Source organism: Bubalus kerabau, chromosome 8 (genome assembly GCF_029407905.1).
Source record: "Bubalus kerabau isolate K-KA32 ecotype Philippines breed swamp buffalo chromosome 8, PCC_UOA_SB_1v2, whole genome shotgun sequence".
In the NCBI taxonomy this organism is placed as follows: Eukaryota; Metazoa; Chordata; class Mammalia; order Artiodactyla; family Bovidae; genus Bubalus; species Bubalus kerabau.
The window spans coordinates 71,617,938-71,637,515 of record NC_073631.1 but is presented as its reverse complement, the minus strand read 5'-3'; the positions used below and the strand labels follow the sequence as shown (position 1 = coordinate 71,637,515).

Sequence of the window (19,578 nt, the reverse complement as noted above, 5' to 3'; positions counted from 1 at the left end):
TTATCCTCCAATTAAAAATAAATTATAAAAACCCTTTCTTACCTGTTTTCATAGGTAAAATATTTTCATTAGTTTCCAGTATATCCTTTGTGTTTGTTTTTACAAAAATAAACTTGGTGCATGTGTGTGCATGCACATAGCCTTCTCTGTCTCCTTTCTTTAAGCGAAAGTGGCTCAGTTGTGTCCGACTCTTTGTGATCCCGTAGACTCTACAGTCCATGAAATTCTGCAGGCCAGAATACTGGAGTGGGTAGCCTTTCCCTTCTCCAGGGCATCTTCCCAACCCAGGGATCGAACCCAGGTCTTGCACATTGCATGTGGATTCTTTACCATCTGAGCCACAAGGGAAGCCCCCTTTCTTTAAAGCGGGATATTGTTTATACTCTTTTTCCCTTTGCTTTTCTTCATTGAACTATATATAGATGGGAAATCATTCCCTATCAGTTCATAGAGATCTTCCCACTTAAAAAAAAATGGGTATATAATACTATGTTATATAAATTTAATTTGATTTATTCATTATAATTGGAATAGTTTTATGTGGTCTATGAACTGAACTGAACTGATGTAATGTTTTTTAGTTGTGTACAATCCTTAGGTATTATAAAAGCATGATGCAGTAAACATTCTTGTACAGTATCTAGGCACATGTATAAATCTGTGGAATAAATTGCTCAAAGGACAGTTGGCCAGTTTGAGGTTTTAAACTTTCATAATTAATTCAAATACCTTTCCAAAAAATTAATATATCAACAGTGTATGACATATACTACTGCTAGTAATGGCTGCATAGGTTTTCATTTTATGGAGGGTATATCATAGTTTATAACAAAATTCTCATATTGTTAGAGATTTTTTATTTTTAATAATTTTTCATAATCTTAATATTTTACTTGATCCCTGCAAAACTAACCCTGCCAAACTAAAGCTGTATTTAGGAACTCATGAAAATAAAATTCATCAAAAGCCATGTGTTTTTCAAAGGTGTTGATGAATGTTTCAAAAATCGGATAAAGGCTATATCACTTGTAGATAATAATGAGCCCACATATTTGCAGATGTGCTCATTTTCGTAAACCATCCAAATATTAGAGTTAATTGGTTTTCAGTCTTAGTTTGAAAGAAGAGGAATGGTATTTGTTTTACCTTCTTGGACTGTTGATAAGTTGAACATTTTTTTCTATGCATAATAGCTATTTAAAGAAATTCATACCTTTCTCCAAATTTCTTTTTTCTTTTGTTTAAAATATTTTCATTTTTTTTTAATATTTTCATTTTTTATGGATTAGAAAATAGTTTCAATGCTTTTTCCCCTTTCTGGCATATAGAAACTGATAACATTTATATATTATCTTTATTAATGTTATACTAGAAATATTTTCTTCACCCAGCATTACATAAATAATCATATACATTTCCTTCTAAGGAGCTAACAATTTAAAAACAGAATGGTTGCACTCTTTATGAGTTTATTTCTAGAATAAAAAGGAATGTTGGAATAAGCTAGATTTATTGAGCTCATATTGTCTTGTTTATATTACAGAAAGTGGCAATTTTAACTTTTCAAAGCTACTTTTAGGTTTGGAGAAAGGTGCTAATTACAGGTTAGATCATAGGAAACGTTTTTTTAACCAAAATGTTTAGAGTTACAATGAAGTTTTTATAATTACTGTTATTAGTTATTATAAAAAACGAGGGTTGGTAGTTCTAGCTGGAGAGATTCTGCGAGACAGAAGCCTCCATTTGAGTCTCTGTTCAGCCAAGACTGTAAGCATTGGTTATGTTGCTTGACTTCCTGTATTTCAGTGTCCTGAATTACACATATAGTGATAGTATTGATAGCCAGTGCATAGGGCTGCTATATGCTATGCTATGCTATGCTATGCTAAGTCACTTCAGTCGTGTCCAACTCTGCGTGACCCCATAGACGGCAGCCCACCAGGCTCCCCTGTCCCTGGGATTCTCCAGGCAAGAACACTGGAGTGGGTTGCCATTTCCTTCTCCAGTGCATGAAAGTGAAAAGTGAAAGTGAAGTCGCTCAGTCGTGTCCGACTCTTCATGACCCCATGGACTGCAGCCCACCAGGCTCCTCTGTCCATGGGATTTTCCAGTCAAGAGTATTGGAGTGGGGTGCCATTGCCTTCTCCGGTTGCTATATGGGGGTCTCTAAAACAAAGTCAAATCTCAGATTTTTTATAGGCTTATATATGGAGAAGAGGGAGGCAGAGGATAAGATGGTTAGATAGCATCACTGACTCAATGGACATGAAAGTGAGCAAACTCTGAGAGATAGTGAACGACAGGGAAGTCTGGTGTGCTACAGTCCATAGGCTGCAAAGAGTCGGACCCTACTTACTGCAACTGAACGAACAACAACAATACTCTATCTCAGTCGTGAATATAAAAGCAATATTTAATTTAAAATTTTAGATCTGTTGAAATAGAAATAAACATTGTTTCTGCTTCTGCTTTTTACTTGAATGGTTTAATTACAAATACATTTATCTGCCTTTTTTCAGGAAGATACATTTATTTTAAAGGAGCAACTTCGTAAAGCTGAAGAACAGATTCAGGCAACACGGCAAGAAGCTGTCTTTCTGGCTAAGGAACTTAGTGATGCTGTAAATGTGCGGGATAAAACAATGGCAGATCTGCATACTGCACGCTTGGAAAATGAGAAAGTAAAAAAGCAGTTAACTGATGCACTGGCAGAGCTTAAACTAAGTGCTGTGAATAAAGATCAGGTAAAGCCAGTTAATTTTGAATTTCCATTTTGGTCAAAAACTCATTATAAGCTTACGAAAGAGAATGACTTATGCTAAAGTAATTGAGGTCAGATTCCTGGTCACAGAATTTTAAATTTCCATTCATTTTGTTTAGTCATTGTAACTTCTTCAGTTGAAATTAATACAAGTTTTTAGAAAATTTTATGTAAGCAAATTCCTAATGGTTAGTAAAAACTGCTTTGATAACAGGTATATATTGCTTTGCTTAGAATTTCTTATTTACTTGCAGCATAAAATGATACTATGGTTATTTAACATAGTAATGCTTACTTCTCGGGAGGTAGATGATTCTTTTCTAGTTTTTTCTTTAGTAAACCTTAGTCCTTGGAATATAAAGCTGAAATTATTAGGAGAGCTAATGTGACTCTGTAGCCAAAACTCCAAAACAAATAACATTAATTGTCAAGAGCGAAAAAAGTGAAAATGAAGTTGGGTTTACTACCACATTGTGAGATACGAGATTTTTATGTTTCTCTTAGAGAAAAAGTTTATTTGTTTCCTAGGAAAAGACTGATACACTGGAACATGAACTGAGAAGAGAAGTTGAGGATCTGAAACTTCGTCTTCAGATGGCAGCAGATCATTATAAAGAAAAATTCAAGGAATGCCAAAGGCTCCAAAAACAAATAAATAAACTTTCAGATCAATCGGTAAGTGTAATTCATCATAGTAAAATAATTCCTTCATCAATATTTTTGTTTGAAAATCAGACTTGTAATATTGTACCTTTTGAATTTAATTTCTCTCTGCTTGATGTCACATTATTGGCCCAATATTGTTGTGATACATTTTTTTAAAAATTGGTAATTTTTATTTGTTGGAGAAATAAAATGTTCTCTTGAAACATTTAGTCAGTAAAGGGATGTGTGTAACTTTTAGACTTTAACCTTTAAGACAGCAATAGCTTTATGGACTTCCAGGATTTATTTATAAGATACATAGTTACTTAAGGGGAAGGATAGATGTGCAACTCATTTAATGGTTGATTGTTAACAATTTTGAATAGGCTAATAGCAATAGTGTCTTCACAAAGAAAATTGGGAGTCAGCAGAAAGTGAATGATGCCTCAATAAACACAGACCCAGCTGCGACTGCCTCTACTGTAGATGTAAAGCCACCGCCTTCTACAGGTAGAAATCTTTTAGACTTTTTGTATTCTGCCTTGAAAAATATTTATGCTTGTTTATACTGCCTGTTTCATGGGTAAGAATTTTAGGGAGCTTGTAAAAAATTCTTGTAAGTCAGGGATTGAGGCAAAGGGAAAGTAAGGTCTAAAAGTCATCCATGTGGATAAATATACAAAATATGAGTGTAAACTCATGTTTATCTTTGTGAGCATGTTCTCAAGTGTTAATTAAATGAGCTGGTGTTTTTAAGTGCAAATGCTTATAGTATTTAGTCTGTAGGAAAAGAGCTAAGAATTGAAATTTTAATTTTGGCTAGCTAAAATAGCAAATTTTTAAAATAATTTGTAATTAAAATTTCCCTAAATGTGTGGACTTTTGAACCATTTATGGCACTTTAATTGTATAGTTCTGTGGAGGGAAACTTAAAAATCCCTTTAGTTCTATTCACATTTCTTTCTTGCCTTGTTTTTGTTTTGTTTTGGCTGCTTCAGGTCATTAGAGTACTTTCCTTGTTAGTACACCTGTTGGTGGATAAGTTAAAATTTTTATTAGCTTATTAACTTTTAGAACGGATTAGAGAGACATAATGAATACATGAACAACATGAAAATTTAAATTAACTCGAAGTTTTCACTTTTCCTAGTGTCTTTTTTTCACCTTATGTTAAAGATGACACAATAACAAAAATAAATGCTGGAGTATATAAAAGTATATTTAATTGTGTAATGTTTGGGGCAGTTGATGTTTTAGACTTAATAAATGTATTGTAAGTTTTGTATACTATTAAATGTTTAGATTCAGCTGCTGTGGAAATAGGATCCTGCCTTTCATTTCTATACGGTATTAATAGAAGGACCAAGAAAGGTGTTATATTGACTTAAGACTTACTGAATAGTATGAAGGATTAGAAAAATGGCTTAAAATCTTTTCTTAAAGAATGTGGCTTTCCTATATATCTTATATAATAAATATATAAAGAACAATTTTTGTGGCATTTTAGAATATTTTTAGCTAGCAATTTTTTTTCTTTATTGAATGTGAACTTGATTCTAGCCAAACTAGTGAAATTCTCATTTAATGTTTATATTGTTCCTTCTTTGTTTACTTAATGTATGAATAGATGGTTTTGAGTAAATGTTTTAAAATAGATGTTTCTCTCCTTTAGGATTCCATTTATTTCACAGTATACTGACCTTCAAGTCAGAAAGCTAATATATGGAGCAAAGTAATTTTTAGTAATCTTATTTTCTGCCTTGTTACAGCTGAGACAGATTTTGACAGTCTAACTAAGGGACAAGTCTCTGAAATGACCAAAGAAATTGCTGACAAAACAGAAAAATATAATAAATGTAAACAACTCTTGCAGGTAAGCTAATTCCTTGTAAGGAAGAGATTTATCAAATGTAATGGCTTAGCTTATCTTTGTTGTTTTGATTGGGTACCCCAGAGTTTGTTTCTTTGTCTTGTTTTTTAAGGCGGGTTGCAGGAGGTGGCTCTAGGGCACACGGGCTCCAGTAGTTGCAGCACATAAGCTCTGCAGTTGCAGCGCATGGGCTTAGTTGTTCTGAGAGCTTCCTGCACCAGGGATCAAACTGGTGTCTCCTGCATTTGCAGGGGGATTCTTTACCACTGAGCCACCAGGAAAGCCCTCAGAGTTTCTTTACCCTTGTATCCTGATGTTTAGTTTCACTTTTGAAGTGGGGGGTGTTCTATGTACCTATTTCTGTAGGCATGTGTGTAAAATCATGATCTAGGGAATTCCATGGTGGTCCAGTGGATTAGGTCTTGGTGCTTTCACTGCTGTGGGCGTGGGTTCGATCTGCGGTTGAGGTACTAAGATCCTGCAAATGTTACATTGTGGGGGTGGGTGGGGAAATCGTGATTGTTTTCTGTTCCCCTAATATCCTTCTCTTGATAATGGGCAAGGGATTAATTGATGTTGGATGTTGTCTGTCTTCTAAGGATATATGAAAAATCTCTGAACTGCATAAAAGGAAAGTACTCTTTTTTTCGATATATACTGTAATAATAACAAAGACTTTCACCACATCCTAAAGTGAGTAGATTTGTAAAGCGGGAAAAGGGAATGTTAACCAAGTGAATGGTTGCCTTTACTATTATTTATTTTGATTCTATTAAACTGTAATAGTAAAACATTTAAATTTTGCAATTGTCCTAGTAGCATTCACTCTGGAGTATATAAAGGACAAAGGGAAAATGCTTCTCATTTGTATCTGATTTGGGGAAGGGAGGAAAATGTGTTTTGTGTAGTATGTGGTTTTCGTTTGTTCAGTTAAATATTTTTTTCTGTGTTTGTTTCTCTGTACATGTGGAGAGGCAGGGGGTAATTTTTAGAGCCGTGGAATGAAGTTCACATATTAGCCCAACGTTACTATAGTAATTAGGCTTCCCAGGTAGTAGTAAAGAACCCACCTAACAATGCAGGAGATATAAGAGAGACGGTTTAGTCCATGGGTCAGGAAGATCTGAAGGGGAGGACTTGCAAACCCACTCCAGTATTCTTGCCTGGAGAATCCCATGGACAGAGGAGCCTGGTGGGCTATAATCCATAGGGTCACAAAGAGTCAGACAGGACTGAAATGACTTAACACACGACAGTAATTAATGTAAAATATTTTATGTTACAATCTTAATAATAGTTTAATGTAATCCTTTAATAAGACTTTAAGCTGAGCATTTTTGTTGCTTCAGAAGATCCTTTTGTAGAGGATTGATTACCCTTGAGGTCAAAATAGTTGTTTATAAGGGACTAAACTATTTTTCAGTAAATTTTGGATGAATATTTTAAAAAACCTCATTGTATTATCAAAAGGAAGATAGAATGTTTTTTTCCAGCTAAAAACTCGTGTGTTGTAGTACAATTGAAATTCAGTAAACTGCACATATTTCAAGTCTGCAGTTGGTTTAGTTTTGCTGTATTTATAGTTGTGGAGCTATCACATGTCATGCTAATGAACATTTCCACTACCTTCAAATCTTTTTTGTACCCTTTTGCAACTCATTGCCCCCTCTTTCCCTTTTCCTGGGAAACCATTGACTTGCTTTCTGCCACTGTAGGTTAGCCTACCTTTTGTACAGTTTCTATAAATGGAATCATATGTATGCTCTTCTTTTCCTGCCCCCTTTCATCACAGTTATTTTGAGACTTATTTATATAGTTGCCTATTATTGGTAGTTCATTCCTTTTTATTATGAGAGTTCATTTTTTTGCCATTTAAAAAATTGTTTTCATCTTATTATTGAGTTGTGTTCTTTATTCCAGATACAAATCCTTTGATATGTGTGATTTTATCCCAGTCTGTGGCTTGCCTTTTTATTTCCTTAATGGTGTTTTTGGAGAAGGAAATGGTAACCCACTCCAGTACTCTTGCCTGGAAAATTCCATGGATGGAGGAGCCTGGTAGGCTACAGTCCATGGGGTGGCAAAGAGTCGGACACGACTGAGCAACTTCACTTTCACTTTCTGTAGTTCCTTTTGGAGAAGGAAGTGGCAAACGACTGTAGTGTTCTTGCCTAGAGAATCCCAGGGACGGGGGAGCCTAGTGGGCTGCCGTCTATGGGGTTGCAAAGAGTCGGACACAACTAAGCAACTAACACACACAGTGGTGTTTTTAGAAAAAGTTTTAGTTTTGCTGAAGTATATTCTTAATTTATTCTTTATGTATTGTTCTTATTTTCTAAAAAAAAAATTTACTAACTGAACTTGTAATGATTTTTTTCTTGTCTTCTGTTAAGTTTTGTAGTCTTAGAGTCTTTTAAGCCTGTTTGTGAATGGTGAGTTGTGGTACATATAGTAAGAATATTCAGTTGATCCAGCATTATTTGTTGAAAAGACTTTTTCTCTATTGAATTGCTCAAAGCATAAAGCATATTTCTTTCTTTTTTAAATAAAAAATTTTTTTAATTGACTGTGCTGTGAGGCTTGTGGGATCTTAGTTCCCTTACCAGGGAGCGAACCATGCCCCTTGCAGTGGAAGCACGGAGCCCCAACCATTGGACCACTAGGGAATTTTTAGCATAAAGCATATTAAACATTTTTTTCCTTACACAAAACACTCAAAATGAAATTGGCCAAGTTACCTTTTCATCTTGTTTTAAAACTCCTTTCCTTTAACGTTCTAAGTTGTAGAGAAGAGCAGTGTTTAAGAAGTCTACCTAGAGATTGTCTTGGTCAGGAAACCCCAGTTAATATCTGGAAACAGTGGCATTATAAATATGTGATTTTTATTACCTCCTGGGCTTCCCAGGTTGCACTAGTGGTAAAGAGCCCACCTACCAGTACAGGAGACATAAGAAATGCAGGTTCAGTACCTGGGTTGGCAAGATTCCCTGGAGGAGGGCATGGTAACCCACTCCAATATTCTTGCCTGGGGAATCCTATGGACAGAGGAGCCCGGCGGGCTACAGTCCAAAGGGTCACAAAGAGTAGGGCACAGTTGAAGCAACTTAGCATGCATACATGCTTGCTTTACCTCCTTTGCAAAAGTAATCTATGTTTATTGTGATATCTTAGGCATTATGGAAATAAAGAATAACGATGGTGAAAAAAATACCATTATGATCCTGATCCCCGGAAATAAGAGCTATTAATAGTTTGGTTTATTGAATTCCCTGGCAGTCCATAGGACTCTGACCTTGTACTACTGAGGGCCAGGTTTCAATCCCTGGTCGGGGAACTAAGATCGTTCCCACAAGCTGTGCAGTGCAACCAAAAAAAATTATGTTTTTGTTTATCTTTTTCTACATAGATATCATATAAAACTGTGTTAAACAACTTTTGAAGCAAAAATGGAATTATACTGTATATTCTGTTTTGGAACTTGATCTTTTCAATTAACATATCTTGTTATTTTTCCTTGTAATTTGTAGATCCATTTGTTCTTTTTCAGTAAATACATTCTGTTCCATTGTATGAATATAAAATGATTTATCCAGTCTTACACTGACAGACATTTTGGTTATTTCAATTTTTATACCTTTACTATAGTGTTATAGTAAACATTCAGCCCAAGTATGTTTGTATAGATATTGGCTGTATATGGATTTAAAATCTTTTGGTAATTATACTAATTTCATTTAGGATGAGAAAACAAAATGCAATAAATATGCTGATGAACTTGCAAAAATGGAGCTGAAATGGAAAGAACAAGTGAAAATTGCTGAAAACATAAAACTAGAACTAGCTGAAGTAGTGGACAATTACAAAGTAAGTTTAATATTTATATAACTTGATACTTCTGTTCTTGTGAAAAGTGATACTTCTGAAACGTGCTGTCTATAATTTAGTCAGTCTAAAGTTTTAACATGGGTAACTGAGATAGCATTTTCATAATATAGATAAATATGTACTATGTAGTTATGTTGAATATAGTTCATTAACTGTGAACTGAGAAAGTAGTTACCCATATGCATTGTGCTTGTGGCTTTCATTTTGTGTGTTCATATGGACATGACTGAAGCAATTTAATACTAGCAACATGGCTATTAAAATTATATCTCTAAATCATGCTTAGATTTTAAGATGAAAAGTGATTATGTCATAATCCTTGTTCACTTAAAATGGTTTGTGAAATTATTCTAGAGCTTTAGTGTTTTTCTGGGAGTATAATAAGATATGATCAGTAATCTTAAAAATTTATGTAAAGGTTTGAAAATTTTTAACCAAAATATGTTACTTCTGATCATTAATAATTATGCAGGCAGATTCTTTACTGTCTGAGCCATCAGGGAAGCCCAAGCAATACAGTCTTAATTAAGAAGACTATTTTTGCTGAGGTAACGTTAGGCAACAAACAAGACTGATTGGTAAATGATGTTTGTAAAAATGTTGGGGAAAAAATCAGTAGGCTGTCTAATTAATTAAGTAGAAAAAATATTTTCCCTCTAAATAATAAAGTATAATCTTATATATTTTAAAGCCTGTGCATGTGTGTATACTTCACATTTTGTGGGTGTATATTTAAAGGCCTAGAAGTTCTAAGTGATTTAAATTTGCTCTGTCATAGCTAATTATACCTGTAATCTAATTTTTAAATACAGCACTCTTAAAGACCAAAAGTTACTTTGTTTGAGGTGGTACATTATAGGCTAAGGTAATTTTAATGGTGGTCAGTTTCTGTTTTTTAAATTTATTTATTTTTAATTGAAGGGTAATTGCTTTATACAGTATTGTGTTGGTTTCTGCTGTCCATCAGCATGAATCAGCCATAGGTATACTGCTGGTACTTTTTTATCTTCATCTGCTATCAGAATGAAAATTTGAAACTTCTTTCATAAGGTTGTTACTATATTTGGGATCCCTGTGGGTATTGTTTTTATTGCCTGGCAACTTCCCTTATTGTTAAAAAGTGTGAATATTGAATTTATACAGAACAAAATATTTTTGCAGATTGACTGGGAAAATGATTTAATAAATATTTATCAAAACCTGTTCTATATAAAGCACTGTGTTAGTTGTTATGTGTTTGGTCTTGTTCAGTTGATCAGTCATGTCTGACTTTTTGTGACTCCATGGACTGCAGCACGCCAGGCTTCCCTGTCCTTCACCATCTCCTGGAGTTTGCTCAAACTCATGTCCATTGAGTGATGCCATCCAACCATCTAATCCTCTGTTGTCCTCGTCTCCTGCCTTCAATTTTTCCCAGCATCAGGGTCTTTTCAAATGAGTCAGCTCTTTGCATCAGGTGGCCAAAGTACTGGAGTTTCAGCTTCAGCATCAGTCCTTCCAATGAATATTCCGGACTGATTTCCTTTAGGATTGACTGGTTTGATCTCCTGCAGTCCAAGGGACTCTCAAGAGTCTTCTCCAACACCACAGTTCAAAAGCATCAATTCTTCAGCACTCAGCTTTGTTTATGGTCCAGCTCTCACATCCAAACATGACTACTGGAAAAACCATAGCTTTGACTATATGGATCTTTGTTGGCTAAGTAATGTCTCTCCTTTTTCATATGCTATTTAGGTTTGTCATAATTTTTCTTCCAAAGAGCAAGCGTCTTTTTAATTTAATGGCTGCAGTCACATCTGCAGTGATTTTGGAGCCTAAGAAAATAGTCACTGTTTACATTGTTTCCCCATCTATTTGCCATGAAGTAATGCGGCCACATGCCATGATCCTAATGTTTTGAATGTTGAGTTTTAAGCCATCTTTTTCAGTCTTCTCTTTCACCTTCATCAAGAGGCTCTTTAGTTCCTCTTCACTTTCTGCCAGTAGAGAGGTATCATCTGCCTATCTGAGGTTACTGATATTTCTCCCGGCAGTCTTGATTCCAGCTTGTGCTTCATCCAGCATGGTATTTCGCATGATGTACTCTGCATTATGTGGGTGGTCATACAAAAATGACACAATGCTATGCTTATAGAGTTTATAATCTAGTAGGAGTTGCTAGACGTGAAATAGTGATATGATTCTTTCACATTCATGACCTAGGTAATCACCTTTCAAACCCATGGGAAGCCAAATAATATTTTTATTTTATGAATAATAAATTAATGATAAAAATCAATGTTCAGATAAAACACCATATTTATGGCTGTACAACTGGTAAAGGTGCTTGATTTTTTTTGTTTAGTGCCCCGCCTATTATTTTGTGCTGTTTAGACACAAATATCCATGAGCCAGGGCAAAGTGTGATGAAGTTCTACATAAACTACAAGTCTAAGTATGTTAGGACTGTTTCCAATGGAATATTTAGGAGTTAGACATTATAGAGAAACTAGACCTGTGAATACACAGATGAACTGTACAAAAAAGGTTTTAATGGCCCAGGTAACCATGATGGTGTGATCTCACCTAGAGCCAGACATCCTGGAGTGTGAAGTCAAGTGGGCCTTAGGAAGCATTACTATGGACCAAGCTAGTGGAGGTGATGGAATTCCAGCTGAGCTATTTCACATCCTAAAAGATGATGTTGTTAAAGTGCTGCACTCATTATGCCACCAAATTTGGAAAACTCAACAGTGGCCACAGGACTGGAAAAGGTCAGCTTTCATTCCAGTCCCAAAGAAGGGCAATGCCAAAGAATGTTCAAACTACTGTGCAAATGCACTCATTTCACATGCTATCAAGGTAATGCTCAAAGTCCTTCAAAGTAGGCTTCAACAGTAAGTGAACAGAGAACTTCCAGATACGCAGGCTGGATTTAGAAAAGACAGAAGAACCAGAGATCAAATTGCCAAAATTCATTGGATCATGGAGAAAGCAAGGAAATTCCAGAAAAATGTCTGCTTCACTGACTACGCTAAAGCCTTTGACTGTGTGGATCACAACAAACTGTGGGAAATTCTTAAAGAGATGGGAATACCAGACCATCTTATCTGACTGCTGAGAAATCTATATGCAAATCAAGAAGCAACAGAACCAGACATGAAACAACAGATTGGTTCAAAATTATTAAGGAGTACTTCAAGGCTGTACATTGCCACCCTGCTTATTTAACTTCTGTGCAGAGTACATCAAGGGAAATGCCAGACTGGATGAAGCTCAAGCTGAAATCAAGATTTCCAGGAGAAATATCAGTAACCTCAGATATGCAGATGACACCTCCCTATTGGCAGAAAGTGAGGAGGAACTAAAGGCCTCTTAATGAAGGTTAAAAAGGAGAGTGAAAGCTGGCTTGAAACCCAACATTCAAAAAACTAGGGTCGTGGCATCCAGTCCCATCACTTCATGGCAAACAGATGGGGAAACAGTGGAAACAGTGACAGATTTTATTTTCTTGGACTCCAAAATCATTGCAGACAGTGACTGAAGCTATGAAAATAAAAGATGCTTGCTCCTTGGAGAAAAGCTATGACAAACTTAGACTATTAAAAAGCGGAAACATCATTTTGCTGACAAAGGTCCATCTAGTCAAAGCTATGGTTTTTCCAGTAGTCATGTAAGGATGTGAGAATTGGACCATAAAGAAAGCTGAGTGCTGAAGAATTGATGCTTTCAAACTGTGGTGTTGGAGAAGCCTCTTGAGAGTCCTTTGGACATCAAACAAATAATCCTAAAGGGAATCAACCCTGAATATTCATTGGAAGGACTGATGCTGAAGCTCCAATACTTTGGTCACCTGACGCGAAGAGCCAACTCATTTGAAAAGACCCTGATGCTGGGAAGGATTGAAGGCAGGAGAAGAAGGGGTGACAGGATCAGATGGTTGGATGGCATAACCGACTCAATGGACATGAGTTTGAGCAAACTCCAGGAGATGGTGAAGGATAGGGAAGCCTGGCGTACTGCAGTCCATGGGGGTTGCAAAGAGTTGGACACAGTTGACTGAACAACAACAACAAAGACCTGTCAAAGACCATACAGGAAGGGAGGATAATAAACAGAGATGGCGAAAGGCGCATCTTTCTAACAGATGGAAAAGAATTAATTCAGGTTTGGAGGTCAGAAGTAGAGAGCATAATCTGGGAGCTGTAACAGTCTTGAGTAATAGTAGTAGGTCTTTAATATCTGTAATATCTGTGATGGAGCAGATCATTGTGAAAGATAGGTTGAATCCAGATTTTAACTGTTTGGAATGTGGGTGCTATTTGCTGTTAAATATTTTCTAGGAGAAAAAGAGACCCAACCAGAGTGGGTCTTAATGAAAATAATTTGCTAGCATGGAGAGGATTTACAGGTGGGAGGGATTTTTGAAGGTAAGAAAATTAGGTATAGATATGCTTAGAATGAGTTGATAAAGGACCACCTCTTTTGGGTACCTTCCCCAATCATCATCCATTGAATTTATCAAGGAAAGCTCTGAATCGTAGGAAAGAACGCAGGTGGCACGTAAGTTAATATTTGTGATTAGTCATATGACCATGATAGTTGAAGGCATAGAAGAAAGCGAGTTTTCCGAAAATTCAGAGAGAAGAAACCAAAGAAGAAACTGCAGAATACTTGTAATTGTGAAGAAGTGTACTTTAAAAAAGAGCATTAGAGAATGACAGTGTTGGTACCATTTCATAAAAGCCAGGAGAGAAGTTTTAAGAGTGAGGCACATTCATAAAAAATGACAAGTAATTCAGGGACTTCCCTGGCAGTCCAGTGGCTAGGACTCTGCATTACCACTGCAGGGCATGCCGGTTCAGTCCCTCATCAAGGATCCAGGTTCCTGCATACTGCAGAGTGGCAAAATAAGAATAATAAAATAATCTTAAAACATCAGAAAAACAATAGTGACAAGTTCAGAGATATCAAAGAATAAGATCCAGCTCTTGAAGGGTAAAGAGAGGGTAGATGATGAAAAATAATAATGATCATTTCTTTCTCTCCTCAGCTTCAGTTGGCAGAGAAAGAAAAAGAGATAAGTGGTCTAACTTCATATTGGGAAAACCTCTCCAGGGAGAAGGTACTGAATAATGTCCTTGAAAAATTTCATACGACACTGAATGATAATACAGCTTTTTGAAGGGACATAACAGTTTACAGTTATATGAGGGTAATTTTTTCTTTTTAAGTTAAACGAAGAAAAGACAAACAGGTAGAAAACGCTTTTTAGTTTTATAATATTTTAAAAATATTTTGATAGAAAAATGCTTAAGTGTCGAAACTTAGTTTGACTTCTGTTACATAGTTTGGATTTAATGAATTTTGGTTTTCTTTTGTAATAGGAAACATTTTAGGAGCTGTTTAATGATTTCTAGCATAACCTGACCTTCAGACAGAGCATACGTTTATAATATAAAATGTACTGTAATGCAACATTTCTCACAGTAGGGTCTAAAGGGTCTTGTTATGAATGATAAAAGACACTCCTATCACTAAGAAAATTCCACAAGTTTTAGGAGGTCAGTGCCAGGAATTGGGGACAAGACCAAAAATATTTTTTATGTTACAGTACGCATTTATGTATGTATGTATGTAGTTATGTATGTACAATCTTCCCTCTGTGTCTTTGGGGTTGACTTCTGGAACCCCCTCTAAGGATGCCAGAATCCAAGGATGCTGAAGTCTCTTATGTGAAATGGTGTAGTACCACTGGCCCTGAGTATCCATGCATTCTGCATTGGCTGATTCGGAGGGCCAGCTGTATTTTAAGTTTATATTTGGGTATTTATATTCACCTGTGTGTTCATCTAATCTGATATTAATAGATATCGTTTTCCTAATTGGTACTCATCAATATGAGCTCCTTTTAGTAGTGTGATAAGAATTTTTTGCTGTTCACGTAGTACCAGATTTGGTCAGTGGGAACACTTTCAAACTGGTCCCTGGTATGCCCCAATATCAAAAGGATGGTGTTGGTTTTTTGAGCACTTAATTTTTTTATAGCATTGCAAGATATTCTCATATGTTTATTTCACCACTCATCTTTGGAGTTGGCCATTTTTTATAAGAAAGAATCTGAAATTAACTTCTCCAAGGAGTTTTGGTTGCTTATTATTGGGAAATGATGTTTAGAACCCAGAATTCAGGCCCTGTGTATCTTCATTATTCCTGGTGCCCATTGCTTCTGGATCCTTTCAGTGCCAGAGCTGAGAAAGGTTTGTATTTTAGATATTGTGAATTCTTTAGATGTAGTTCTTCCTTGCTTTTTTTTTTAAAAGGCATTTTTAATAGAAGTAATTGCATTAATTTCATCTAGCTACAGAGTGATTATCAGGATGAGGATGTTGGTTGTGTTGTTGTTCTTGTTTTGCCATGCCATCTGGCTTGCAGGATCTTAGTTTCCCAAGCAGGGTTCAAACCCAGGCCCTGGCAGTGGAATGGTAAAATCCTAACCACTAGATTGCCAGGGAAATCCTCATTGTCTTCCTTAATTCCTATTTATACACCTTTTCCTCAGTGAGAATCCTGTGCCCAACGGAGTCAGCACATTTAATCTATTTGGTAATTCCAGCATCTCACATAAAACAGTTTCAAAACTGCTAGAGCTATATCCATTAAGACAAGGAAACCTGTTAAGAGTAGAATTCAATTCAAGATTGCTTGCAATTCTTCCCGCCCTACCCCATCCCTGGGTTGTCAGTATATTGTTTTTGAATGTTGTTCGCGTTAGTTCTCTCTTCCTCACCCTCTCATCCTCCTCCCTACCCTCAGTATATGGTAACATAAAATGACAGGTGGGTTAAAAAGATTTCTGCAAATGAACAATGGGTTGCGCTGTGTGTGCTTAGTTGCTCAGTCATGTCCAGCTCTCTGCAGACCCTTGAACTGTAGCCCTCCAGGCTCCTCTGTCTATGTTTTCCAGGCAAGAATACTGGAGTTGGGTTTCCTATTCCAGGGGATCTTCCCTAGGGAGTGAACCCATGTCTCTTGTGTCTCCTACATTGGCAGGTGGATTCTTTACCACTAGTGCCACCTGGGAAGCCCTAAATGGTGGATTGAAGCTAATAAAACAATAGGAGCACAAATGAAGAGTAAGAAAACAATTTTTTATTTCTGGTATGAGTTTTGGTCAAGTGTATTTCAAAGTTAAAGCAATGATGACCTAATTAGATTTGACAGGAAGTTGACAAAATATGTATTTCAAATGCTGAAGACCACTTTGTGAAATATGAATTTACTTAAGTAATTTTTGGTAAGAAACCCAACTCCTAAGTGTATTTTGTGCTTGGAGTTACTAGCTAATGTTGGAGAGAAGCAGACAAGATACTTTATTTTTATATATTTTACATATATGAAATATGTTTCATATATAAAAATATAACACAAAATTATATATTTACATATAGAATATATTTTATAGTTTTGTAGTTTCATATATGATAGTGAAAGTGCTGAATGGTTATAACCATCTGTACATTTTGCTGAGTAACAGATGGCTCAAACCACAGAAAATAATATATAGTGACTTATTAATTATGCTGCAGTTTAAATAATCTTGCAAGACTGCAATCAGCCTGTTAGATGGGGCTCTGTCACCTCAGTAAAGACCTACTTCTGAGCTCACTTGTTGCTGGGATTCGTTCCTTGGGGGTTGTTCGATAAGGGCCATACTTCGTACTCTGCCATTTTCCAATCTTCCATGAGGTCACTCCTCTCCTCTCCTCTCTTTTTTAATTCCTCTTCCGTCTGCTCTGTGTTTGACAGAAGATTATTCAAACCACAGGCAGGTAACCTTTAAAAATGTAAAGTTGATACTTTCCTTGCATGAAGACCCTTATGGGCCTCCCATGTACTTGTGCATTTAACACAAGTACAAAATTCTTTTTTGTGCTGTGTGGTTTGCAGGATCTTAGTTCCCTGACCAGCGATTGAACCCACACCCTTGACAGTGAAACCATGGAGTTCTAACCACTGGACTACCAGGGAATCCCTCCAAAATTCTTAGTATAGATTATAATCTTTTATATTACTAGCCTCTCTCTCTAGACCCATTTTAAGCCACAGTTTGTTTGATTCTCTATTGTAGAATTCCTCTCGGTGGTAGTTCTGAGTCTTAAACTTGCATCAGAATCATCTGTATGATTTGTTAAAGCACAGCTTTCTGGGTTCTACAAATCCGAGTTTCTGATTTGTAGGTCAGGGATAGGGCTTGAGATTTGCATTTCTGACAAGTTGCTGCTGATGGTGCTGGTCTGGAGACTGCACTTTGAGAACTGTTATAGTCACTCAGGCCTTAAAACTCATGAGTTGCTTTCTTGTTTCAGGGCCCTTGTTCGTGTACTTTGCCAAGAATATTCTTGCCTACAATTCTTTGGTAGTGAACTTTAAACTAGGGAAGTCCCGGAAGAATTTAAACATATATAAGAAGAGAATAATGTAATGAACTCTGTTGTATTTTTCACCCAGCAATCAACAGATATTACTTTATGGCCATCTTACCTGTTCAATCGTTTCCCTTCTGTCTTAACCCAGTGGTATTTTTTTCAAGTATATCCCCAAATTTTTTAATATTTTCTTCTAAATATTTAAGTACTCCTACTACTCTTTGACTTATGCTTAAAGTCTCAGGTTAAATGACTCTTCTTCACAGAGGCCTTCTTCGACCTCTCATTCTAAATTAGGGATTTCTTTGGAGGGAATGATGCTAAAGCTGAAACTCTAGTACTTTGGCCACCTCATGCGAAGAGTTGACTCACTGGAAAAGACTCTGATACTGGGAGGGATTGGGGGCAGGAGGAGAAGGGGACGACAGAGGATGAGATGGCTGGATGGCATCACTGACTTGATGGACGTGAGTCTGAGTGAACTCCGGGAGTTGGTGATGGACAGGGAGGCCTGAAGTGCTGCGATTCATGGGGTCGCAAAGAGTCGGACACGACTGAGTGACTGATCTGATCTGATCTGATTAAACTTACACCTGGGAACTATACTTTTACTAATACTTATTTCTGTATGTATTTCTCTTAATTAAAACTCCCTTCACTTAATTATAAGATCCATGAAGACAGGAATCATATCTGTTTTATTCACCATTGTATTTGTAGTCTCTACTCCAGCATTCTGGCCTGGAGAATTCCATGGACTGTATAGTCCATGGGGTCGCAAAGAGTTGGACATGACTGAGTGACCTTCACTCATAGTGTTTGATAATTTGAAGTTAAATATTTGTTGAATGACTAAACAAATTAATGTTAATGGGTCAAACATAATTTATAGCATTTGCTTATAAAAACATTTGGTAAAAGAAATGTACTGGCATCAGCAGTTTTATTATCAGTTAATACCCTACCGTGTCAGGAATGCAATAGAAGTAGGCCAGTTTGCTTTCTACTTCCTGTCTTCTTGAGTTAATTTTCCTGCTGTCACACTGTAGTTTTATATTACTTTTAAAGAGTGCATTTATAAGAATTTTTGTTTGCTATTTCTGCAACTTGCTTAATGTTTGTCTTTTCCCAGTGTTTCTTTAGAACCCTTACTCCTCTATAAGGTTAGGATTAAATCCTTTTCCTTCAGCACTGAAACCTAGATCCAAACAGTGCCTGGGATAAACCAAATGATCATTAAGCGTTAGTTGAGTGAGTAAATGAAAAAAAAAAAAAAAAAAAAAAAAAGATGAATCATCATCTAACAGAATGTATATTTTACTTATTTTGTTTCCTGTCCATCTTCCCTGCTCTAGATACAGACTTCACATGAGCAGGAATTTTTACATGTTTTGGTTGTACCTGAATCTCTAGTGCCTGGAGAGCAGTGCCTGCCACATATTAGATACTCAATAAATATTTATTGAACATTGTTGTTGTTCAGTCGCCCAATTGTGTCAAACTTTGTGACCCCATGGACTGCAGCACACCAGACCTTTCTTTCCCTCACCATCTCCCAAAGTTTGCCCAAGTTCATGTCCATTGTATTGGCAATGCCATCCAGCCATCGCCATCTTCTTCTGCCCTCCATCTTTCCCAGCATCAGGGACTTTCCTAGTGGGTCAGCTGTTCATATCAGATGACCAAAATACTAGGGCTTCAACTTCAGCATTAGCCCTTCCAGTTAGTATTCAGGGTTGATTTCCCTTAAGATTGACTGGTTTGATCTTCTTACCATCCAGGGGACTCTCCAGCACCATGGTTTGAAGGCATCAATTCTTTGGCGCTCTGCCTTCTTTACGGTCCAGCTCTCCCAACCATACGTTACCACTGGGAAGACCATAGCCTTGACTATGTGGACCTTGCTGGCAGAGTAATGTCTCTGGTTTTCAGCACACTATCTATGTTTGTCATAGCTTTCCTGCCAGGAAGCAAACGTCTTCTGACTTCACGGCTGCAGTCACCATCGC

At 36.5% G+C, this 19,578-nt stretch overlaps 1 protein-coding gene across 7 annotated transcripts in view; it reads left to right on the top strand.

The window, feature by feature from the left end:
• Nucleotides 1-19,578, top strand: part of TAX1BP1 (Tax1 binding protein 1) — an 83,181-nt gene that overhangs the window by 43,111 nt on the left and 20,492 nt on the right. For 6 of the 7 annotated variants that reach the window (XM_055590522.1, XM_055590517.1, XM_055590520.1 and 3 more), the window contains 6 exons: nucleotides 2,520-2,744; nucleotides 3,290-3,436; nucleotides 3,793-3,916; nucleotides 5,176-5,279; nucleotides 9,015-9,140; nucleotides 14,194-14,265. In XM_055590522.1, the coding sequence (XP_055446497.1) occupies nucleotides 2,520-2,744; nucleotides 3,290-3,436; nucleotides 3,793-3,916; nucleotides 5,176-5,279; nucleotides 9,015-9,140; nucleotides 14,194-14,265 (798 nt within the window). The remainder of the gene's footprint in view (nucleotides 1-2,519; nucleotides 2,745-3,289; nucleotides 3,437-3,792; nucleotides 3,917-5,175; nucleotides 5,280-9,014; nucleotides 9,141-14,193; nucleotides 14,266-19,578) is intronic. The other variant, XM_055590523.1, reaches the window with a different exon arrangement.